General features: G+C 37.1%; 1 protein-coding gene across 1 annotated transcript in view; it reads right to left on the reverse strand.

Moving 5' to 3' along the window:
* LOC117990104 (zinc finger protein basonuclin-2-like) overlaps nt 1-18,067 on the reverse strand; it is a 30,847-nt gene extending 12,780 nt beyond the window's left edge. Inside the window, exon 1 of the mRNA XM_034977549.2 lies at nt 17,911-18,067. Coding sequence (XP_034833440.1) covers nt 17,911-17,919 — 9 coding nt within the window. The 5' untranslated portion in view covers nt 17,920-18,067. The remainder of the gene's footprint in view (nt 1-17,910) is intronic.
* Between the last annotated feature and the right edge of the window lie 3,361 nt (nt 18,068-21,428).

Raw genomic sequence — 21,428 nt, forward strand, 5'->3', positions numbered from 1 at the left:
GACATGACCATTGCTGTGACACTGAGGATCAAAGAAGACACCGAAGGAACTACGGGTGGGGGTGGTTGACCCTTGACTTGTTTTACTGATAACGATAACAATGGCTTCCTACCTGAAGTCCGTGAGAATGTAGGTTGTTATGGGGTTTCAGTCACGAAAGAGGTAGGTAATAAACGTGCAAAAAGAAACTTTCGCGAAGCAAAATTTTAGAACACAAAAAATATTTGTTAGAACTAAGAAAGATTTACGAATAGATAATAGATAAAATAAAGAAAGAGCCAGCGCGTGCCGGACCTTCCTTACTTTATAAAAGCTGAAAGTTTCACCAACACTGGGAGGAACGTTTGTTTGGATCATGCTAGCTTTGGGATATAACAGGTAATAAAGGTGTAAAAAATCTTACGTCAAAGTATAAAGTCATTTTTTTTTCTTCGGAGTAGTATAAGATATCATGTCATGCATTGCCAGACACTCATTCAAACAACAGACATCCAAATAAACATTCCTCCCAGAGTTGGGGACAATAAGCAGAGAAACGTTCAGCTTTTATAAAATAAGGAAGGTCTGGCACACACTGACTCTTAGGCTATAATAAAGCAGGTCATTATTATTGGCGCCAATATAGGTCTCGCTGGACTCTCGGTCGAATGAATAATGAAGTCATAATGAATAATTTATGAAATTCCTTCATTTTTAGGGTTCCGTAGTAAACAAGGAACCCTTATAGTTTCGCCATGTCCGTCCGTCTGTCCGTCTTCCCGTCCGTCCGTCCGTCCTCGGTTAATCTCAGAGACTATTAGTGCTAGAAATCTATAATTTGGCATGGGTATAAAAATATTAATCACGCCGACAAAGTGGTGAAATAAAATTTGTGATAAATATTTATTGTAAATCTAAAATTCCTCAGATTAAATTTACATATTTCACGATTCTACTCTTGCTTTAATTTAAGTAGGTACATAATTATTATTTGATTGTTCTGACATTTTATTTAATTCTTATAACATGGTACCTACCTACTTATTGAATTAATTTTCAATTGAGAATAATTGTATACAAGCATTTCTGTAAACATATGTACTGCTTTGACATAAAGCTCAGTTTGAGATGAGTGAGGAATATTATTAGGTTAAGTCAAAAAGAACACACACGAATTTTTTATCAGCTTCGGGTTTTCCCTACGCAAAATAGGTGCAAATAGACCGATCCAAATACGTTTTTAGTTACAATATTACAAAAGACTCTTCCATGAACGTGAGCTAGATAACATTTACTTAAATGCAATGTCTTTAAATTTTACGTTTGAAGTTTGCGAATTTATGACAAGTAGACAATAGAGTCGGTTTTTAGAAAAGGTGTTTCCCTTTCAAGGTGGCCGTATGTGAGACACATTGATACAAAGTATGGTACAAGGCTGACAATAGAACACTTTACCTCACTATTAAGTAACTTTTCAGGTGTCTTAAAAGCTAAATGCCATGTAGGTAGGTACCTTTTTTATTTTATGCAGATACAAGTTAGCCTTTGACTGCAATCTCACCTGGTGGTACCTAAGTGACGATGCAGTTATTAAATATATAAATGTATTCAAGATATTCGTTTTTAGATTAAAACAAAATTGAATACAATATATAATAAGTAGTGAAAATTTGAGAAAATCCTTCCTAAAAAATAACTCAGGCGTTCGATCTTTGATACGCCGCGCGCGGCGCGACCGAGCGACGATATTAGATTAAAATATATTAGGTAGGTACAGCTGAATACAAATATCGTCGCGATTCGACGGTGAATAATTATTACATCGAATTTTCGTATTGGCCTGTTACATGTTGACTGTGATGATACGAGTATGCGGCTAGTATTTTTATCATTTTGTTTGTTTCGTAATAAATTTTGAATGCAGTTTTATTTATTTGTGAACTTGAGTGTCGATAAATATTTAATGCGAATAATTGTAATGTAGATTAGGCAAAATAATGTAGATTAGGTACATTTTTGTGTTGTGATAGATTTGTGTCGCGCGTTAATAATACCTATTATAGTAGATTTGTTCTTTTTGGAAATACTTGCGTCATTTTATAAATCGTATGAGAAAATGTTTTTCAAAGTGTAGGTATTATCATACATTTAAGTATTATAGGTAATAGGTTAGGTACGTGAAGTGGTATTGTTCTTTTTAGAAATCATCATCATCATTTTATAATTCGTATGATAATAAATATGTAGAAATGTATGATAATAAATATAGTAGTTACCTACTAAAAAGTTTTTTTTATAGGTAACTACAATGATATTAGAAGAAAATAGGTAGATACGTTATACGCGGACCGCAAGTGGCACGTTAAAACTAAGCTAATTAGCAAACCTGAGCTCAGTCGCCCGCTGTCGTCGCGCTATCGATGACGTCGTTGATAGTAATGTGTATTTTGTTTTCGTCTCCCAAAACAACCGAAAATGCCGTCGTGTGTGATGAGATTCTGCACAAACTACACAAGCAAGGTTTCCAAAAGTCAAGGAATCACATTTCATTCGTAAGTAAAACTATTTCTTTTATATAATTCGTATTTTTCACTTATTTAACAATAACAAACTCGTGCACGTTCGTGTAAAATGCAACTCATTGCAATTTGTACCTTATGTCACATGCCATAAGTACGTATCAAGTTATCGTTGTACGTATTTTAAAGTTTCCGATCAAAGAATATAAAATAAACAGATAGGTCTCTTCTGAGTATTGACAATTCAAATAGTGTGCATATTTCCTGTTTTAGGGAAGGATAAATTAACTATGGTCTAACATCTTTTTACGGTCCACTGCTGGGTCTCTTCATACAATGAGGGAATTTTGGCTATGAGTATGTAGATTGTGTAATAGTAAATATTTTCAAAAATAAAAAATATTTTCATTTCACATTTTATTCCTTTACCTACCTTCCCGCGGCTTCGTCCGCGTAAAATTTAGTAATTTTATTTCGACTTCTTTTCCATGTATGGGAGCCCCCTTTATTTAATTTAATTTAATTTTTATTATTTTTATTATAGCGGCAATAGAAATACATTCTGTGAAAATTTCAACTGTCTACCTATTACGGCTTACGAGATACAGCCCGCTGACAGATGGACGTACAGACAGCGGAGGCTTAGTAATAGGGTCCCGTTGGCACCCCTTGGGCACGGAACCCTAAAAACGAGCGGAACCGCGGGAAAAAGCTAGTTCGTAATATATTAAATACCACAGTATAAGGTTTTTATTTTACTATACAACTACAGTGTAGGCATAAATCGGCATTAGCCGAATAGACTTTACTGTTTTTTTTTTCTTTGGAGTTTCTAGTTTACCGTCTCGTCCCGTCTCTTTTACGCTCGCATTATTAGGCATATATCCGTCCTTCTTCCACTCTTCTGTGCAGGACGAGGTAGTGCAAAATATAACCGTCTCTTTTTCGTGCGCAACTGAAGCTGAGGTTATTAGTTCACCGTCCTTTACTCTCTGTTGTGTGAGGTTAAAATACTATCTATGCGTTTATGTGTGTTGAGTCTTTCGGCGCTGACGCAGCGTGCCATTACTAAACATCGAATTTGATATAAGTAACCTATCTACCTATTTTTCTTCTAATATCATTGGGTAACTAGGTAAACTTACCTACCTATTGTATTGTAGGTATCTACTTGACATTGCTTTATCGTTCTACTTGTTTTTATTTTTACATACATAGGTAGGTACTAGGTACTGTAGTCCGCGACAGGTTGAGATGGCAATCGGGGTATGAGGCGGGGGTGACACCCCGCACACCCGCACGTCACCCTCGCTCGCCCGCACTGGGTTAGCACAAGGGCCGTGCGGGTGTGCGGGGCATTCCCTCCCCGATTGCCATTTCGACCTGTCGCGAAGGTATGGATTGGGTACCTATTAAGAGTAAAATTTAAAATTTAAATCAATCGAGTTAAATACAAGCTATACCCTAGTTCTCGAACTTATTGACGGTTATGAGAAAGTTGTTTTTTGTCATATTCTTGTTCAGTAGGTATCATTCATAGATTGTTAAAATGTTGTTCCCTATGTCAATAAGGTCGGAAATCGCTTGCACCCATTAATCTGCTTGCGCCTCATGGTGAAATCGGTGCAAGCAAATCTCGACCTTATTGACGGTTATGAGAAAGTTGTTTTTTGTCATATTCTTGCTCAGTATAATTCATAGATTGCTAAAATGCTGTTTTCTGACGTATGTCAATAAGGTCGAAAATCGCTTGCACCCATTTTTCTGCTTGCGCCTCACGGTTCAAGCAATTTTTTTTTGTAACAAAATAATGTAACGTTAATAATTATTAAATATTTGTCTGTAATACGTGATAATATTGTGATACACACATGAACCTGTATTTGACACCTCTAGTGGTAACTAGCCACGGTCGACGACTCCCACCAGACAACTCACTTTTTTTTTTTTGGATATATCTAAAAATAATATTACCTAGGAAGGCTTATCCATATCTCAAAAATCAAAATACATAACTACAAATACAAAAGTGTGTCTGTCTGTCTATTTACAATGTAACGACCTCAATTACCTTTGGTTGTATAGTTAACACTCCTTCGCTATTGGCTAAAACACATAGATGCACCAAGAATCCATAAATTCAGCGAATTACATCAATTGACAATGCGGTAATGTGATTATGACAGTTACAACTTTCATGCTAAGGGGGCTTACGTCAAAACAAATAGATGAAACAATGGACATGGTTATGAGCGAAATTTTAAAGACAATAGCGTTGGTTTTTAAGAAAAGGCCTCCCCTTTCAAATTAAACGTATGTGAACCACATAGATAACAAAGCATGGCACTGTGCCGACAATAGGGCAGTTTACCTCACTTAAGGTTGACTGATAAGGAACAATGACCCTTGCCAAATTGTAATTTTTGCAAATGTCGACTATGTACTCGTATAATATGCTTATTGCTGTCTTTTTAGGGTTCCGTACCTCAAAAGGAAAAAGGAACCCTTATAGGAACGCTTCGTTGTCTGTCTGTCTATCTGTCCGTCTGTCGTGTCTGTCAAGAAAACCTATACCTAGGGTTCTTTCCGTTGACCTAGTACTTATCATGAAATTTGGCAGGTCTTATAGCACAAGTAAAGGAATAAATCCGAAAACCGTGAATATGGTTACTACATCATAAAAAAATTAAAAGAGTATTTTCAATTTTCAAAGTGAGATAACTACATAATATATCAAGTGGGGTATCATGTGAAAGGGCTTTACTTGTATCTATATTTTGAAACAGATTTTTATTTATATTTTTATGTATGTATAATAGTTTTTGATTTATCGTGCAAAATGACGAAAATAATACCCGAATATGGAACCCTCGGTGCGCGAGTCTGACTCGCACTTGGCTGTTTTTTTTAATACTGCAAAATAGAACAAAGAGCTAGTTGACAAGGCTATATTATTATTATGTAGGTTCTAAGAAAGTACCTAGTGCTTAGTAGCCTACCTAATTACCTACTATTATTTCCTATGTACCGAAACTTAGTTTACACAAGGCCTCTTAAATCCAAAAACAATAATATATACCTAACTAATTAGATGATGCCCGCGACTTCGTCACGTAGATTTTGGATTTTCCGGGATAAAAAGTAGCCATGTCTTTCCCCAGGGTGCAAGCTATATGTAGGTAGCACCTACTTACCTATCTGTACCAAACGTCAAAATCTGTTAAACGGATGTGTCGTGAAAAGCTAGAAGACAGATAGACAGGCAGACGGACACACTTTTGGATTTATAATATTAGTATGGAAGTATGGATATGGATAAGCACTTAGATTCATATACTACTACCATTTTTGAGCTGTTTATGTACCCTACTGATGTAAACAATACCTCGAATGAGGGAATTTTATGCCCTAAAAATTCCCTAGGTGTTATTATATAAAAAAGGGCAATACGTGCAATTTATAATTTAAAACCGCGCGATTCCCTACGAGAGATATTTAAGGAAATAGGTATTCTTACAGTAGCTTCCCAATATATTTACAATAATATAATTTTTGTACGACAAAACATTCACAGTTACTAAAAAAAAAATCAGTGATCTCCATGATAGGCAAACTAGAAACAAAAAATATAAGCTAGCTACTCCTGCGCTCCGCCTCTGGAAGGTGGGAAAGTCATTTGTGGGAATGAGTGTAATATTTTATAATAAAACTCCACAAGCAATTTTAGACTTGCCTTTACACAAGTTTAAAAAACGTGTTAAAAGTATGCTCCTAAAAAAAGCATATTATACAGTCGCAGACTATGTAAACGATAAAAAAGCTTGGATTTGACTCGCTCCAGCAATGCACCCGTGCTGCTGCAATGGCTTGTATAGTACGGTATAATAACATTGTAAATTGAAAAATTAAAAAGAGCAACCGCCGAGTTTCTCGCTGGTTCTTCTCGGTAGGAACGGCATTCCGAACCAGTGGTAAACTAAAACTACCTGACTATTCATAAGCACTTGTAAAAAGTTTACATGAATAAAAAAACATTATATTCTATTCTATTACTCGTAGCTATTAGGTACACTATATTCTGTAGATTGCTTCAATTAAAACTTTTACCTATTGCTTAGTTATAGGTACCTATATCTATTGGGAGTATTCATCATGGCAAGGGAACCTATCGATAAGTATAAAAATATCCAAGTACAGACTTACGTTACTGCGATTAAAGATAATATAAGAAGAAATTATAAAATAGCTAGCAAAATGCTTTGGCCCGTAACAGTCAACCGTGCGAGATCGCAAACGTGCGTCGAAATTATAATTGCTTGCGAAATGATTAGGTGCGAAGTCGCGGGCCGCGGGCGAGCTCCGGGCAGCCATATCTGATGCTTCGGACAGCCTAAGTGATGAGCGAAACTGAAACCTTGTTCACTCCACCTAGGGGATTATTTAGCTAGCTAAGTAGGTATAGCTTTACAGGAAAGATTACATATCAAACTTTAGAAAGAGTGTTCTTTATCACTCATCATCATCACTATTAACTACCCATATTGTTACTATACCCGTGCCCTTATATAAATGCGAAAGTGTGTTTGTTTGTTGGTTTGTCCTTCAATCACGTCGCAACGGTGCAACGGATTGACGTGATTTTTATAGACGATTTATATACGCATGGGTATAGATAAAGCCCTGGAGAGTGACATAGGCTACTTATTATCCCGGAAAATCAAAGAGTTCCCACGGGATTTTTAAAAAATCTAATTCCACGCGTACGAAGTTGCGGGCATCAGCTAGTGTTATTATAAATATAAATATTATTATAAATAATATGGGCAGTGTTAATGACGAATGGCAATCCATAGAATAGAATAGAATATAATATATTTTTATTCAAGTAAGTACTTTTACAAGTGCTTGTGAATCGTCAACTAATTAGTTTAATTTACCACTGGTTCGGAATGACGTTCCTACCAGCAAGAAACTCAGCAGCTGCTCGTTCCAAGTGATATCCATAATACCTATTAATATAATCATAATACCTATTAATATAATAAATGCGAAAATGTGTCTGTCTGTCTGCTAGCTTTTACGGCCCATGCGTTTAACCGCTCTTGACGAAAGGAGACCGACCATCTCCCGGATACATCGTTGGGTCTAGAAATTGACGAACCGTTACAAGTTCCAAATTGGTGTGATTTGTTAGATAAAAATATTTCCTTTGGACTACTTTAGTTTCAGTTCCTCAGTTCAGAGCCTCAAAACTTTGAGTGACAATTGCATAATCAAAATATATGGGCTCAAATCCAAGGTTAGGCAGTATTAGATAATGTGTTATTTGAAAATATTTTTGCTATCCAATTACAGTAACAATCTCGACAAAAACACAGACATTTCCGTTAATATTTTTCTATATTTAACAACTGTGAATTCAAATTATTTTTTGTGATTTTGGTTTATCATAAAATAAAAGATTTTTCCAAAAAAAAAATCTGCAACATGGCTGTGCCCAAGACTGCATGGGCCGTAAACTGGTCGGTCTCCTTTAGTAGATACTTACATATAGATAGCATTGCATCCCGGTGAAGGACATAGGCTACTTTTGGTCCCGGAAAATCAAAGAGTTCCCACGGGATTTTTAAAAACCTAAATCCACGCAGACGAAGTCGCGGGCATCAGCTAGTAATTTATTATAGCTGTAGCTGTCCCGTCAGCTTTGTTATGAAAACACGAAGTACAGAAATCCGGATAAAATCAGTAGGCGGTGTGAATGTCACTAGAACTATAAACGATTTATGGTCATTTTGCGGCCGGTGTTAGATTTTGTGAGGTGTTGATTTATTGGTAGGTATGAGTTAGTACGTAACTAAGTACCTATAAAGCAGGCCTTTGCAATGTAAGTACTTATTGTACAAAGACAATTGCAATGACCATAAATTGATTTGCAACGAGTCGGGGCGAAACGTGCGTCTATTGTGTTTGGGAGTTGTGTGGTGGTGGTGCGTATTGCTTGCCTGGTGGCTGCTTCTTCCTGCATGTTTAGCAGTGGGAGGGCGGGCGGTGCATTTCGCATGCTGCATGTTGCACCATACAGATTCGACCTGTTTCAGCGGATTACAGCAAATTAAGCTTTTGGTTCATTGTATATCATGGACTTCCGCAAAGTAACGCCTGCTTCTGTGCAACAAATAAAAATCTGTTTTAGAATGTACAGGTGAAGACCTTTCATATGATACCCCACTTGATATAGTCACTCACTTCGAAAGTTGAAAATACTAATTATTAGTTCATGACCACAATTTAATTTTTTTTTGTGTGATCTAACCCTGAATTCACGGTTTTAAAATTTTTCCCAAATGTTAGCTATAAGATCAACCTACCTGCCAAATTTCATGATTCTAGGTCAACGGGAAGTACCCTGTAGGTTTCTTGACAGACAGACAGACAGACAGACAGATAGACAGACAGACAGACAGACAGACAACAAAGTGATCCTATAAGGGTTCCGTTTTTCCTTTTGAGGTACGGAACCTTAAAAAACCCTGCTAAACTGAGAATAATGATGGTGATCAAGATGATAATGATCACCATAACCACGATTACCATGGTTTTTAGTTTATCTGTTTTATTTTTCATGACGAGGATTATCATGATTATGGTGATGATAATGATGGTGGCGATGATGATGGTGAAGATCAAATTTTTCAAATGGGCTATGTCAGAGGACTCGCTTCGCGCTTTACGAATTTGCTAGGGGTAAGACTAGGGTTGCCAGTCGTCCGGATAAAGCGGGACATAGGTAGGCTTTTTGATTGCGTGTCCGGTCAAAATAAACGGTGTCCGGCTTGTCCGGCTTTTGTTAGGCTTTTCACATTTCGCAAACGAGCGTGGCCGAGCGCAGGCGAGTCAACTGTCGGTCGCTCCCGCAGGCGGCAGTGCCGCTTGACAACAAGATTTATGACAATAATAAAAAAAGCTTGATTTTACATACAATTTTTTTGTCGTACCTATTAATACTAAGACACGAAATCCTCAATATTTCGTTCTGCGCCACATATTTTGAACCTTATGTATTACTAGATGACAGACATACAAACATATTCGCACTTGTACCTATACGAATATTTATACCTGGAGACATTTCCCATCTCAAATTTCATATCTTTCCTATTGCTGTTTGGGAATTGTATAGAATGCCTAGGTATGAAATAAAAAATATTTTATACATTGCCTGTTTGTTTTAGGTATGCTATGGAATGCTTAAGTATTCTATACAATACCAGAGTATACAGATTGCCAGTAACATTTTATACCAAGCTAGTAGAACGGTTAACTTTGTATCGTTATACAGATCTAGTGTTGATTTATTGTTACGAGTTAGTAGGTAGGTTAACCTGCTTGCGTACACTAAACTGTTTGAACACGTAATTATTGTAGTTCTTGTATTTATAGAACTATAAATACGTGTAATTTACAATTATGGCAATCTGGCTGACCAATGTGAAATATTTGAATGCTGTTAAAATTTATATTTTATTGTTACTTAAAGTTCAACTGTAATCTGCGGAAATATAGGTGCCACTGCCAGTGAGTTGTGTTCTGCATATACCTAGTCATTTACCACGCTTACCAAAATCATTTCATGTAAATTTGGTTGTCAAGACTCACAAATTCACTGTTAAAAAGCTATGCGATCTCTAGTAGAGCCAATAAAGTCCCTAGCTGAGCTTCGATTTTTGCTGCCCTTGGGGCCTGTCCCAGTGCAAAGTAGCTCTTAAGTGCTCTTGACTTTACCAAATTTATAACAATAAATAACAAATAACTCTACTTATAAGCCCTGACTCTACAAACTCTACAGTTGGTAAATGTAATGAGAGATCATCAGAAGGGGAAAGGAGAATGAGCAATGCTATATGGAGCTAGGGCCCCTCATAAATATTTTTGTGTCTCGCTGAAATTTTGTTTATAAAATTGACTTATTTTATATATAATATATATGCTATACTTATTGTGCAAGTACCTATGCAATTCTTAGCTTACATACATATTTCAGTGTTCTAGAACTTCACGAATCATATTAATCTCTTTATGTAGATACACACAGTTACAAACTGTACCTGCAGGTATGCATCCCCTGTACACCTACCAGGGAATGGAGGGGGAAAGTTTCAGATTTCTTATTTTTTCCGTTATTTATATGCAATTCCTAGTCTACATACCAAATTTCAGTCTCTTAGGACATCAGGAAGTACCCTAGAGGTTTTGATGATCATCAGTGAGCCACGAAATCGACGTACGGCTACTTATTTCAGATATCAATAAACCTGAAGTTTAAGAGAAAATAAAATAAATCTAGGTAAATATAGAGCAAAAAATCCGCGATTTATTAAGTTAAGTAAATAGAAACTCGGTCTCACCTTCAACGGGAAAAATAATTTGCCTAATGGAGCCTCGCGCAAACTATGCATTTCGCTGATCACTGGCGATTTGTTTCAATAAACCACGGTAATACCAGCACTTCGATGCGGTTCAGCCACCGCGGTATATCCTAGCTTTTTATTATATTAGATACCTACCTTACGTGCTGAGCTTTTGCCTTGAGGGTTCCGTCTGTTCTGTGCTAGTCGCTTTAAAACAAATTAGATACTGAGAAAATACTTAGTTCCTATTATACCACAGTTTTTATCGTAAAACTGTGCTATGTACCTACCTACTAAGTAGGTGCGTTTTGGTCTACCACTCTGGCCATGTGCGGATTGGTAGACTTCACACACCTTTGAGAACATTATGATTATTAACAACCCTTCCCACTCTGAGAGTAGACCCGTGCTCTGTAGTGAGCTGGCGATGGGATCATGATGATGATGATTAGACACTGAGTTAGCGAATCACCTCGCACTATTTGAGAGGTCCGGGACTCATCGATACATTACAAATTAATATATCACTTACTTTAACGTTGGAGGAAAACATATTGAGGAAACCTGCATGCCTGAGAGTTATCCATAGTGTACGCAAAAGTGTGTGAAGTCTGCCAATATCGCACAGGGGGATATTTCCTTGTAATAATACACGACAATCACACAGTAGTTGAAAAGCTAAGTGCTTATTTTTATTAGTAGATACCTACTAGCTAGAAACCGCATACCTACAAACTGCAAACTACTAACTGCAAACATTATGCATGCTATTGCTCAAAGGATCCTATAAGCTGCCTGCTTAGGCGTGGCTCGTGCCTTGACCAAATTAAGTTTTTGTTATGTTCTAGTTATTAATGAAAATCTTTGTGGTTAGCTCAGTTACGCCTAACTTCAGCTTTAGTAGATAGGTTGGATAGGGTGAGTCTATATCTAAGGTAGATAGTACTACTGGTATCTATAGTAGTAATCGCCAGCGGCGGTACATGAAACCTAACGTCACGCTCGTGCGCATCTGCTTCTATTCTGCTTACTGCTAACTTGTAAAACTATCTGCTGTCTCGTTTTTAGGGTTCCGTACCTCAAAAGGAAAAACGGAACCCTTATAGGATCACTTTGTTGTCTGTCTGTCTGTCAAGAAACCTACAGGGTACTTCCCGTTGACCTAGAATCATGAAATTTGGCAGGTAGGTGGATCTTATAGCTGACATTTGGGGAAAAATCTGAAAACCGTGAATTTAGGGTTAGATCACACAAAAAAATTAAATTGTGGTCATGAACTAATAATTAGTATTTTCAACTTTCGAAGTGAGTGACTATATCAAGTGGGGTATCATATGAAAGGTCTTCACCTGTACACTCTAAAACAGATTTTTATTTATTTTTAGGTATAATAGTTTTTGATTTATCATGAAAAATGTCGATAAAATACGATTGTAATACGGAACCCTCAGTGCGCGAGTCTGACTCGCACTTGGCCGATTTTTTTATCTGTTTTGGTAACTAATGACTACTCATACAAAAATCATTTTTTTTAAATTGCATTAGCAGTGAAGGCACCGTGATCTAAACGGATTAAAGGCACTCCGGGCTAGCCAACCTTGCATCCTTGAGAAAGGATATAGGCCAATTTTTATCCCGGAAAATCAAAGAGTTCCCACCAGATTTTTAAAAACGTAAATCAACGCGGATGAAGTCGCGGGCATCATTTAGTGTATAATATTATATTATGATGCTGATGCTGGCGCTATAGTATCCAAAAAGACTACCTACATACCTACCAGTGGCGTGCACAGTGTTTGAAGCCAGGGTAGGCATTAGTTATTAGGAACCTGTTCACTGGCAGGTCATAATCAAAAATATGCATTGAGCCATTACAACTAGGGTAAGCAGTGCATTTATGCCTCTATGACCTGCACGCCACTGATACCTACCTACTTTACAAAGGGTCCAAAAACTAATTCAGTGACAATCTATAAAACTTATAAGTTTTGTTGAGAATAATGGGGTGGGTTCACAAATCGTTCCAAATATCTCGATAGAGTATATCTAATGGTAGAGTTTCCCACATTATTTTTTAGAAATTCTGATAGGTAGATACATGGTAGATATGTACCTACTGGTACTGATCTATCTGAATCAGCAAGTCAGACTCAGTTATCGTTATTTATAGCACTTTTTCGTTTAGACAACGCTAAAATAAATGATTCTATAAATCTGTGCACAAACTCGTGTATCCAGCCTCAGAGGCGTTACAACACGGTACTTCCAAAAATACCCTGTCCAATAAACCACAGCATCGTCTAAATCCATCGCCATCAAGAACTGATCTACGAGTTACGACGATGGCTCCAAGGAATTTATCCCGAACACCTTGTTTACGACTTTTACAAACTTACATCTCAATCGCTATTCGACATGATCTGGTTCATTTCAGACTCGATTTTGTCAGGTTATTTGGTTGTTTAAATCTTCGGTTTTTTTATCGCAATTTCTGTTGAACTCATAACAAACTGATAGGTATAAAAGCACCTATAGTGTTGTCCTTTTTCGCAAGGAATATAGGTATAACGCGTAAAATTAACTCCTCACGCGGCATTTTAACTTTATGTGTCGAATTTCATGTCAAAAGATCATTCCATCTACACGCACGAAACGTTTTGCATCATCATTCCTCATACGTATGGCTAAGGTTTGGAATACTCTTCCGCGATATGTGTTTCCTACCAATTACAACCCGGGTATCTTTAAAACAAGAGTGAATAGGCATCTTCTAGGTAAACGCGTCCCATCTTAGGCCACATCATCACTTCCCATCAGGTGTGATTGTGGTCAAGCGTACACCTATAATGAATTAAAAAAAAAAAAACGATTTTAGTCCTTATTTTAAAGGTGAACCATGCTTTTTAACCGACTTCAAAAAAAGGAGGTTCTCAATTCGTCGGAATCTTTTTTTTTTTTTTAATGTATGTTCCCCGATTACTCGAAAACGCCTGGACCGATTTTGAAAATTCTTTTTTTTGTTTGAAAGGGTATACTTCAAAGTTGGTCCCATTTCAATTTGGTGAAGATCTGATGAACATCTTCGAAGATAGATACTGGAACTCCTCAACGAATAAGAGTAAATTGCTCGCGATCAGTGTAATAGCTTAGTAAACAGTAGATTTTTAACCAGTCATAGCATAATTCCATGGGGCCACTAAAAATTGTGAAATAAATTTTTTTTACAAAAGAAATAAAAACCGACTTCGTTACACAAACACTAAAAATTGAAAAATAATTTAATTTATTACCGAATATATTATGTATACAAGAGTTAATATAGTTCCATAATAATATTTTTTGGGGTCGGTGCCAATGAGGTGCCATTGTGGAGTCCCATAAAAATATGAAGTCTAGACGATTCGCGCAGCTAAAGCTAATTGGCACCGGCACCAAAAAGTATTATTATGGAACTATATTAACTCTTGTATACATAATATATTCGGTAATAAATTAAATTATTTTTCAATTTTTAGTGTTTGTGTAACGAAGTCGGTTTTTATTTTTTTTGTAAAAAAATTTTGACATGACAGTTGACCGGAACGCTAAACCGCTTGGCACCACCCTACCGGCACGGCTTTGCCGGTAGGGTGGTAACTAGCCACGGCCAAAGCCTCCTACCAGACCAGGCCAGAAATTTAGAAATTATAAAATTCTAAAACCCTGCCGGGAATCGAACCCGGGACCTCCCACTAATAAGACTTACAGCGCTTACCACTGCGCCAGGCAGGCCGTGAAGGTATTGGTGGTTTATAATAACAAAATGAACAGGTAAGTAGGCTATGCAATTAAAATTTTACGCACCTAATAAGTAGGTGCCTAGTGCACACCTACAGTATTTACACAACACTAGGTATAAAAACAATTAATGCAATTAAATACCTAATTACTTTTGCAATGTTCACGATTGTTAATGAACTCATTCATCAATTTATTGTTAAACTATTGATAAAGTAAGTAGGTATTTGGTATTGGTATAGTACTGGTTAGATACCTAATACGGAATACCTACCTTCCTGCCTATTTCGATTAACACCTACGCATTTGATAGGTAGGGTCAGCAACAAAGCTAGCTTTACACCTGCCAGTACAAGCGACTATGGACGAGTGCATACCTTAGCTTTGTTGCTGACTGTACCTACGTCGTTAGGCTGAATAATAATAATATAATTAGTAAATATTTAAGTAGCTATAGGTAGAAGGTAGAGAAGGCTTCATTTAGGTGGCGCCTAGCTTCACGTGGTAAGTAGGTACCTACTTACAGTGCGACAAGACTCTTTTGGCACTTGAATGACATTGACAGGAGGGTGCTATTGTAGAACAAGACTTAGACTATTCAATCAAGAACAAAGGGGACACTTGAGGGCAACGTTAGTTCCGATTTTCGCCGCGCGCCTAAAGAGCCTTGTCACACTGTACCTACCTGTATTTTATCTTTATGAGAACCAATGTCTAAAATTAATACCTATTAGGTACAACAACTATTGGAGGGTTAAAATAAGACTTAGATAAGTGTATGCCTACCTATGTACCTAATATATTTAAAACATCAAAAACACTAATTTACCTCATCATAGTATCAACACATCGCCGGCCCACAACAGCTGAGCATGGTCTCTTTTTAGAATAAGAAGGATTTAGGCTATAGTTTGTTTTAGTCCCAACTCTATAACCCAACCTATAAAGTACCTACGTACCTACCTACAATATGACAAATTGGTAATACTTAAGTACCTACTCGCCTCGAAGGTTCTATTTCTATGGACCAGACACCAAGGACCTACGTAGGTAGGTACCTATCGGACTTCGTCAGAAATATAAAACAAGATTCAAGTATCCCTAACCCTTATCTTTACTCTCCGAACTCAACATTTCAAAGAAAAACCTTAAAAGGCATCTAGGTAGCCTAGGTAGGTACCTACAACTCCACGAAAAGAGCAATTATAGTGTAGGAAAACGCTCTATGCCTACTTTTAGGCGATTCTAAATTGAGAATTCTCTATAGAAAGAAAAAACCAGGCAAGTGCGAGTTGGAATCGCACACGAAGGGTTCCGTACAAGATTATGTAAGTTGTTTCTATTTTTTTTTAATTTACGTCGCGGCCATTTCGATTTTTTTATTATTTAGTTGTAAAGCGGCAATAGAAATAGGTACACAATCTGTGAAATTTTAACTCTCTACCTATTACGGTTCACGAACTAGGTACAGCCCGCTGGGCGCTGATAGACAGACGGACGGACGGGCGGAGGCTTTTATAGTAATAGGGTCCCGTTGGCACCCTTCGGGTACGGAACTCTAATAAATAAGTACCTACCTACCTAGACCTACCTAGGTAAATATTACTTAAGTCATATTGTGTTAGTATTTAGTAAGTACACATTATATTTAGGTACCTACGTAGCTTATCTACCTAATAATTTACATTGAGCAATTAATTTACTGCTGATGAATATTTTTAACAACAATGGGCCATTTTTAAATTGCGTGCGGAACTCTACTTTTTTTGAAACGAGTCAGCAAAAGGTTTTTTATATATAGGTACCTATCCTATCGGCTATCATGACGTACTTACTTATAGTACGCGATAGGTCGAGATGGCAATCGAGGTATGAGGCGGGGGACGCCGCGCACACTCGCACGCCACCCGCGCCATCCTGCACCGGGTTAGCGCGGGGGTTGTGCGGGTGTGCGGGGCGTCTCCACCCCGTTTGCCATCTCTACCTACGTAACATAACACACCTACGCGTAACATACCTACCTACTTATATAGAGCATTTAATCTATGGCCTAACTAACCTAATAACAGCTGTTTTGAGGGTTGTCACCTCAAAACAGATGTTTTGTATGGCGGCCATTGTAAATAGCCACGGAAGGAAATAACGTTTTCAGAATGTTTTACCAAAACAAGTTTAACTTTCATGTCGCACCTAAAGACATTTTACCTACTTCAAAAATCGGAAGCCTTATACCTACTTATACCCAGTGGGGTTTATGTATTATACTTATACTAGCTTATGCTCGCGACTTCGTCCGCGTGGACTAGACAAATTTCAAACCCCTATTTCACCCCCTTAGGAGTTGAATTTTCAAAAATCCTTTCTTAGCGGATGCCTACGTCATAATAGCTATCTGCATGCCAAATTTCAGCCCAATCCGTCCAGTAGTTTGAGCTGTGCGTTGATAGATCAGTCAGTCAGTCAGTCAGTCAGTCAGTCAGTCAGTCAGTCACCTTTTCCTTTTATATATTTAGATTATAGTAAATTATTTACGAGCAGGTCCTAAAGGAAAATAAGCATTAATGCATTATAAGTAGGGTAAGCAATGATTTAATGCCTCTATGAACTGCACGCCACTGCTTATAGGTATTGTTTACCTATTTTGCAAACTTTACATTTTGTTGGAAAATAAGACTTAGTTTTAAAAGCCACTGTGCAATAACAAAAGAGCCGCCTCAATAGATTAGCTTGACAATACGCCAAAAGTGGATCAAACTATTAGCAAACAAAGGCTTAAAGTTAGTAGGTAAGTAGGAGTGATAATTATTTAATTTTCGAATACTGTTTTCCTACTTATTTAAGTACCTACTACTTTGCGACTTAATTACCTATACCTACGTATGTAATTAAAATTTACAAATTCTGTTAGTACCTAGGTATAAACAACTCATTTGTGTTAATAGAATATTCATTTTGAACAAAAACAACACAACACTAAAAAGTTGCTTTTTGGGGCACCTTACCTAAATATTATTTTGTTTTATGACATTAAGTATTTTACCTACGCCAATTGGAATTATTTAGAGCGTTTTTCAAGAAGCTTTCTGTAAGTCCGAAAGAGCTTAGGTACATTACTGACCCAAATCACTTTGATTTCCAGTTTCGTACCTATTCGTGATACATGAATTTTACAAACTAAATTTATTAGAATATTTTAGTGAAAAACTTGTATGTTTGGAGAAACTAACCTGAATCATGAATGCTTCTTTTCAAATACACCAAACACAGTTCACTGCACAGTGCATTTCACACCTAATCCTTCACTACATGTACTCGTCCTAATATAATACGTGATACAAATATAATCGGAATTACATATAACACACGGAGAACACACGACCGGCTGACAGTCTGAGAGACCGGACACTGGGCTGTAGTGTTGAGAGCGGGATGAAAGATGTGCGGGGGTACATGCAAGCCCAAGGATGCCAAAGGAGCTGGGCAGATGCGACAGGATCCCGAAGAAAAGAGACGACTACACTGCGTGACATTTAAAAACTGTGTCTTTACGTTTCCCATATACAACACACAAAATTTTAATCGTATTTTAATAAAGCATAAGGTTGAAATTACGTTGCATGAATTAATAGTTAGGTCGTTATATATTTGTAATATAGGTGTCCTCTAATGTGTCGCACAATTTAGAGCATTAGCTTTAAAACTAGAGCAGTAAAGTCGATTTTGCAGTGTTTTTAACTGTAAGTTGTAACGTTCTTGCCTGTTGGTTATGTGTCGCATTGTGTCGCTAGCGTGTGTAGGTGTGAGCGGGACGGGTGCAGTGGGGTGGGAGGGAGGTGTCACAGAGCTTTTTAGGGAGATAGAGGCGCGGGGTATGAGGATTTCGCGAGCTGCGACGCGGTATTACTAATGCGAATGTTTTAGATAACGCGTTGGAATCGTGCCCGGGCGGGTTTGGATTATCCTGAAATTTCAGTTTTGCTCTTTTATTGGCACCTGTTTTAGGCGCACCTGAACGCCATTAGAGCTTTCAAATCTCAGAATAACGTTTTATTTTCTTTCACTTTTATTCATTGGTTTTTAATATTAGTACCTATTATTATTTAATTTAGGTAGATAGGTTTAACCTATTCAACATTTTAATAGCTCCTACTAATGTTTTAGATCTTTTAGATACCTAGGTATTTATCACTGGAATGTTTTAGCTTTACCTACCTGAAATCAAAAGTTTGTAGTTGTGCTTCTTTATTGTTTTTAATTTTTCCGTTTGGATATATTTGGTTGATTCAGGTATTTTTGTCTAAAAATAAACATTCTTAGGTTAGGTTAGTTTAAAATAAATTAATATTTTTGCAGACTACATGCATGCAGGGGCGTTTAGGGTATAACCTAGTGAATGCATTTTAATCGATTGCGATGGTTAAGCAACGTTAACTCAAGTGGGTAGCTGGATGGGTGACTGCACTTTTTTAATATTGTTTAAAAAGGATGGAAATTGAATTTTAAATTAGTGATTAAATTTTAGAGCTATTTTAAATACTATTCTCAAGAAGTCTAGACTGGTATGTAATGTAAGTAGGTACCTACCTACCTACCTACTTACCTACCTACCTAAAGTCACAAGGTTTGACAGTTTTAAATTAAATTAAGTTTTCTTATTAGTTACTAGATGATGTCCGCGACTTCGTCTGCATGGATTTAGGTTTTTAAGAGTCCTGTGGGAACTCTTTGATTTTCCGGGATAAAAAGTAGCCTATGTCCTTCCCCGGGATGCAAGCTATATCTGTACCAAATTTCGTCAAAATCAGTTGAACGGATGAGCCGTGAAAGGCTAGCAGACAGATAGATACACTTTAGCATTTATAATATTACTAGCTGATGCCCGCGACTTCGTCCGCGTGGAATTGGGTTTTTAAAAATCCCGTGGGAACTCTTTGATTTTCCGGGATTAAAAGTAGCCTATGTCCTTCCTCGGGATGTAAGCTATGTTTGTACCAAATTTTACCAAATTTTGTCAAAATCGATTGAACGGTTGAGGCGTGAAAAGCTAGCAGACAGACAAACAGACACACTTTCGCATTTATGGAACTTGGAAGTATGGATATGGATTAAGTAGGTAGGTACCTACATTGGTAAGAAAAGTTGTCAATACTCTAACTAAAGTTTAGCTGTCATCAGAATCAGTACCTACTATTAATTTTAACCGATGCTAAAACCCCATGACGATTTCGTAAACTATGAAATTCGGAAGGCATCATCAAAGTCAAAGGAGGACAAGTCTAAAAAGCCATTATTACTTCACAGTGCGAAACCGTCGAACAAAAACGGGCCTAATGAAGTCCGGCCAACGTTTTATTTCGCCCTTAGTAATGTATCACGTCGTAAATTTCCGTCAGTCAAAACGATTAGGCCAAAAAAATGTCCCTTCCAAATTATTACAACTTTTTCAGATGACAAAAGGTTTCAGTAAGACTGAAGGTACGTATTACTGAAAATATAGGTAAATATATAAGAGGAAAAGGTGACTGACTGATTTACAAACGCAACAGCAACAGTACACGACAGTTAGGGATATTTAAACAAAAGTTGAAGCTTCGACGTTACTATAGCAGGTGTCAAATGTACTTTGACGATTTGGGTTAATGAACCCCTTTTTTTTAATTTCACGTCACCATAGCCTAATATTTGACATATCCAGAGTTCCCTCAATCTAGTTCACTCTGTCTAATCTCAAACTACTGGAGGGATCGGGCTGGACATGCAGAATGCAGATAGCTCATAAGAGTTACGTCGTAAACATTCGCTGGGAAAGGATTTTTGAAAACTCAACGCCTTAAGGGGGTAAAATAGGGGTTTGAAATTTGTGTAGTCCTCACGGATGGAAACGTAGACATAAGCTAGTATTGAATAAGAAATAATTGATGTTACTAGGTACGTTGATTGAGTTCTAACTTTATAAAAATGTAATGAGAATTTCTTTAGATTTCAGATTTTTTAATCATTTATCAGTTTGTGAGTGTTATTTGAAGATTTTCTTTACTCTTTTATTATAAAGTATGTATGTATGTATTGTACTTAAGTATATGTGTCTGTTGATTTTACATCACATTGGAGGCCCAATAACATGTTTTTGCTAAGTTGCATTCTATATCCACCTGGGATGTCAAATGTGAGTTTCAAAAATGTTATAATTGCAGGCTTTAGCCACCTCTACATAAAATCTATCAACTCTAGCAAACATACTCAACATAGCAAACGTATATAACATGGGGATTTCAGCTGGTAGGGACCTAGTTTTGCCAGTCATCGATACACTATACCTACAAAAAATCGTTCCTCTGTGTTAAGCCTAAAACAATAAACCACCAATCACTCAAAATTAAACTCTATCGTCTTTAAAATAAAGCTATATTTGGCATGTATAATGCAGTTGGCATAAAAGTTCGTAGACGAATACTGTCATAAGACAAGTTGGGTCACTTTTCGGCGATTCCAATTTTTTTCCTAATTTCGTGTTTTCTTTGGCGGCATGTTTATTGGGACCAAATGACACGACAGGTGACGATGTTTTTTTAATTTTTTTCTGTTTTTCGAGAACACAATGGCGGGTCGGTCCGGACAGAATCGTTATACATTTTATTGCGTGTCAGCTAGGCCCTATCGTGCGATCTGATAGCGGGCCAATTAGCTGGGTTTTAGTTTTGAGCACAGATGGCGCGATAAGAAATATTGTTGTGCTGCACGTTTT

This window comes from Maniola hyperantus, chromosome 17, assembly GCF_902806685.2.
Source record: "Maniola hyperantus chromosome 17, iAphHyp1.2, whole genome shotgun sequence".
Classification (NCBI taxonomy): Eukaryota; Metazoa; Arthropoda; class Insecta; order Lepidoptera; family Nymphalidae; genus Maniola; species Maniola hyperantus.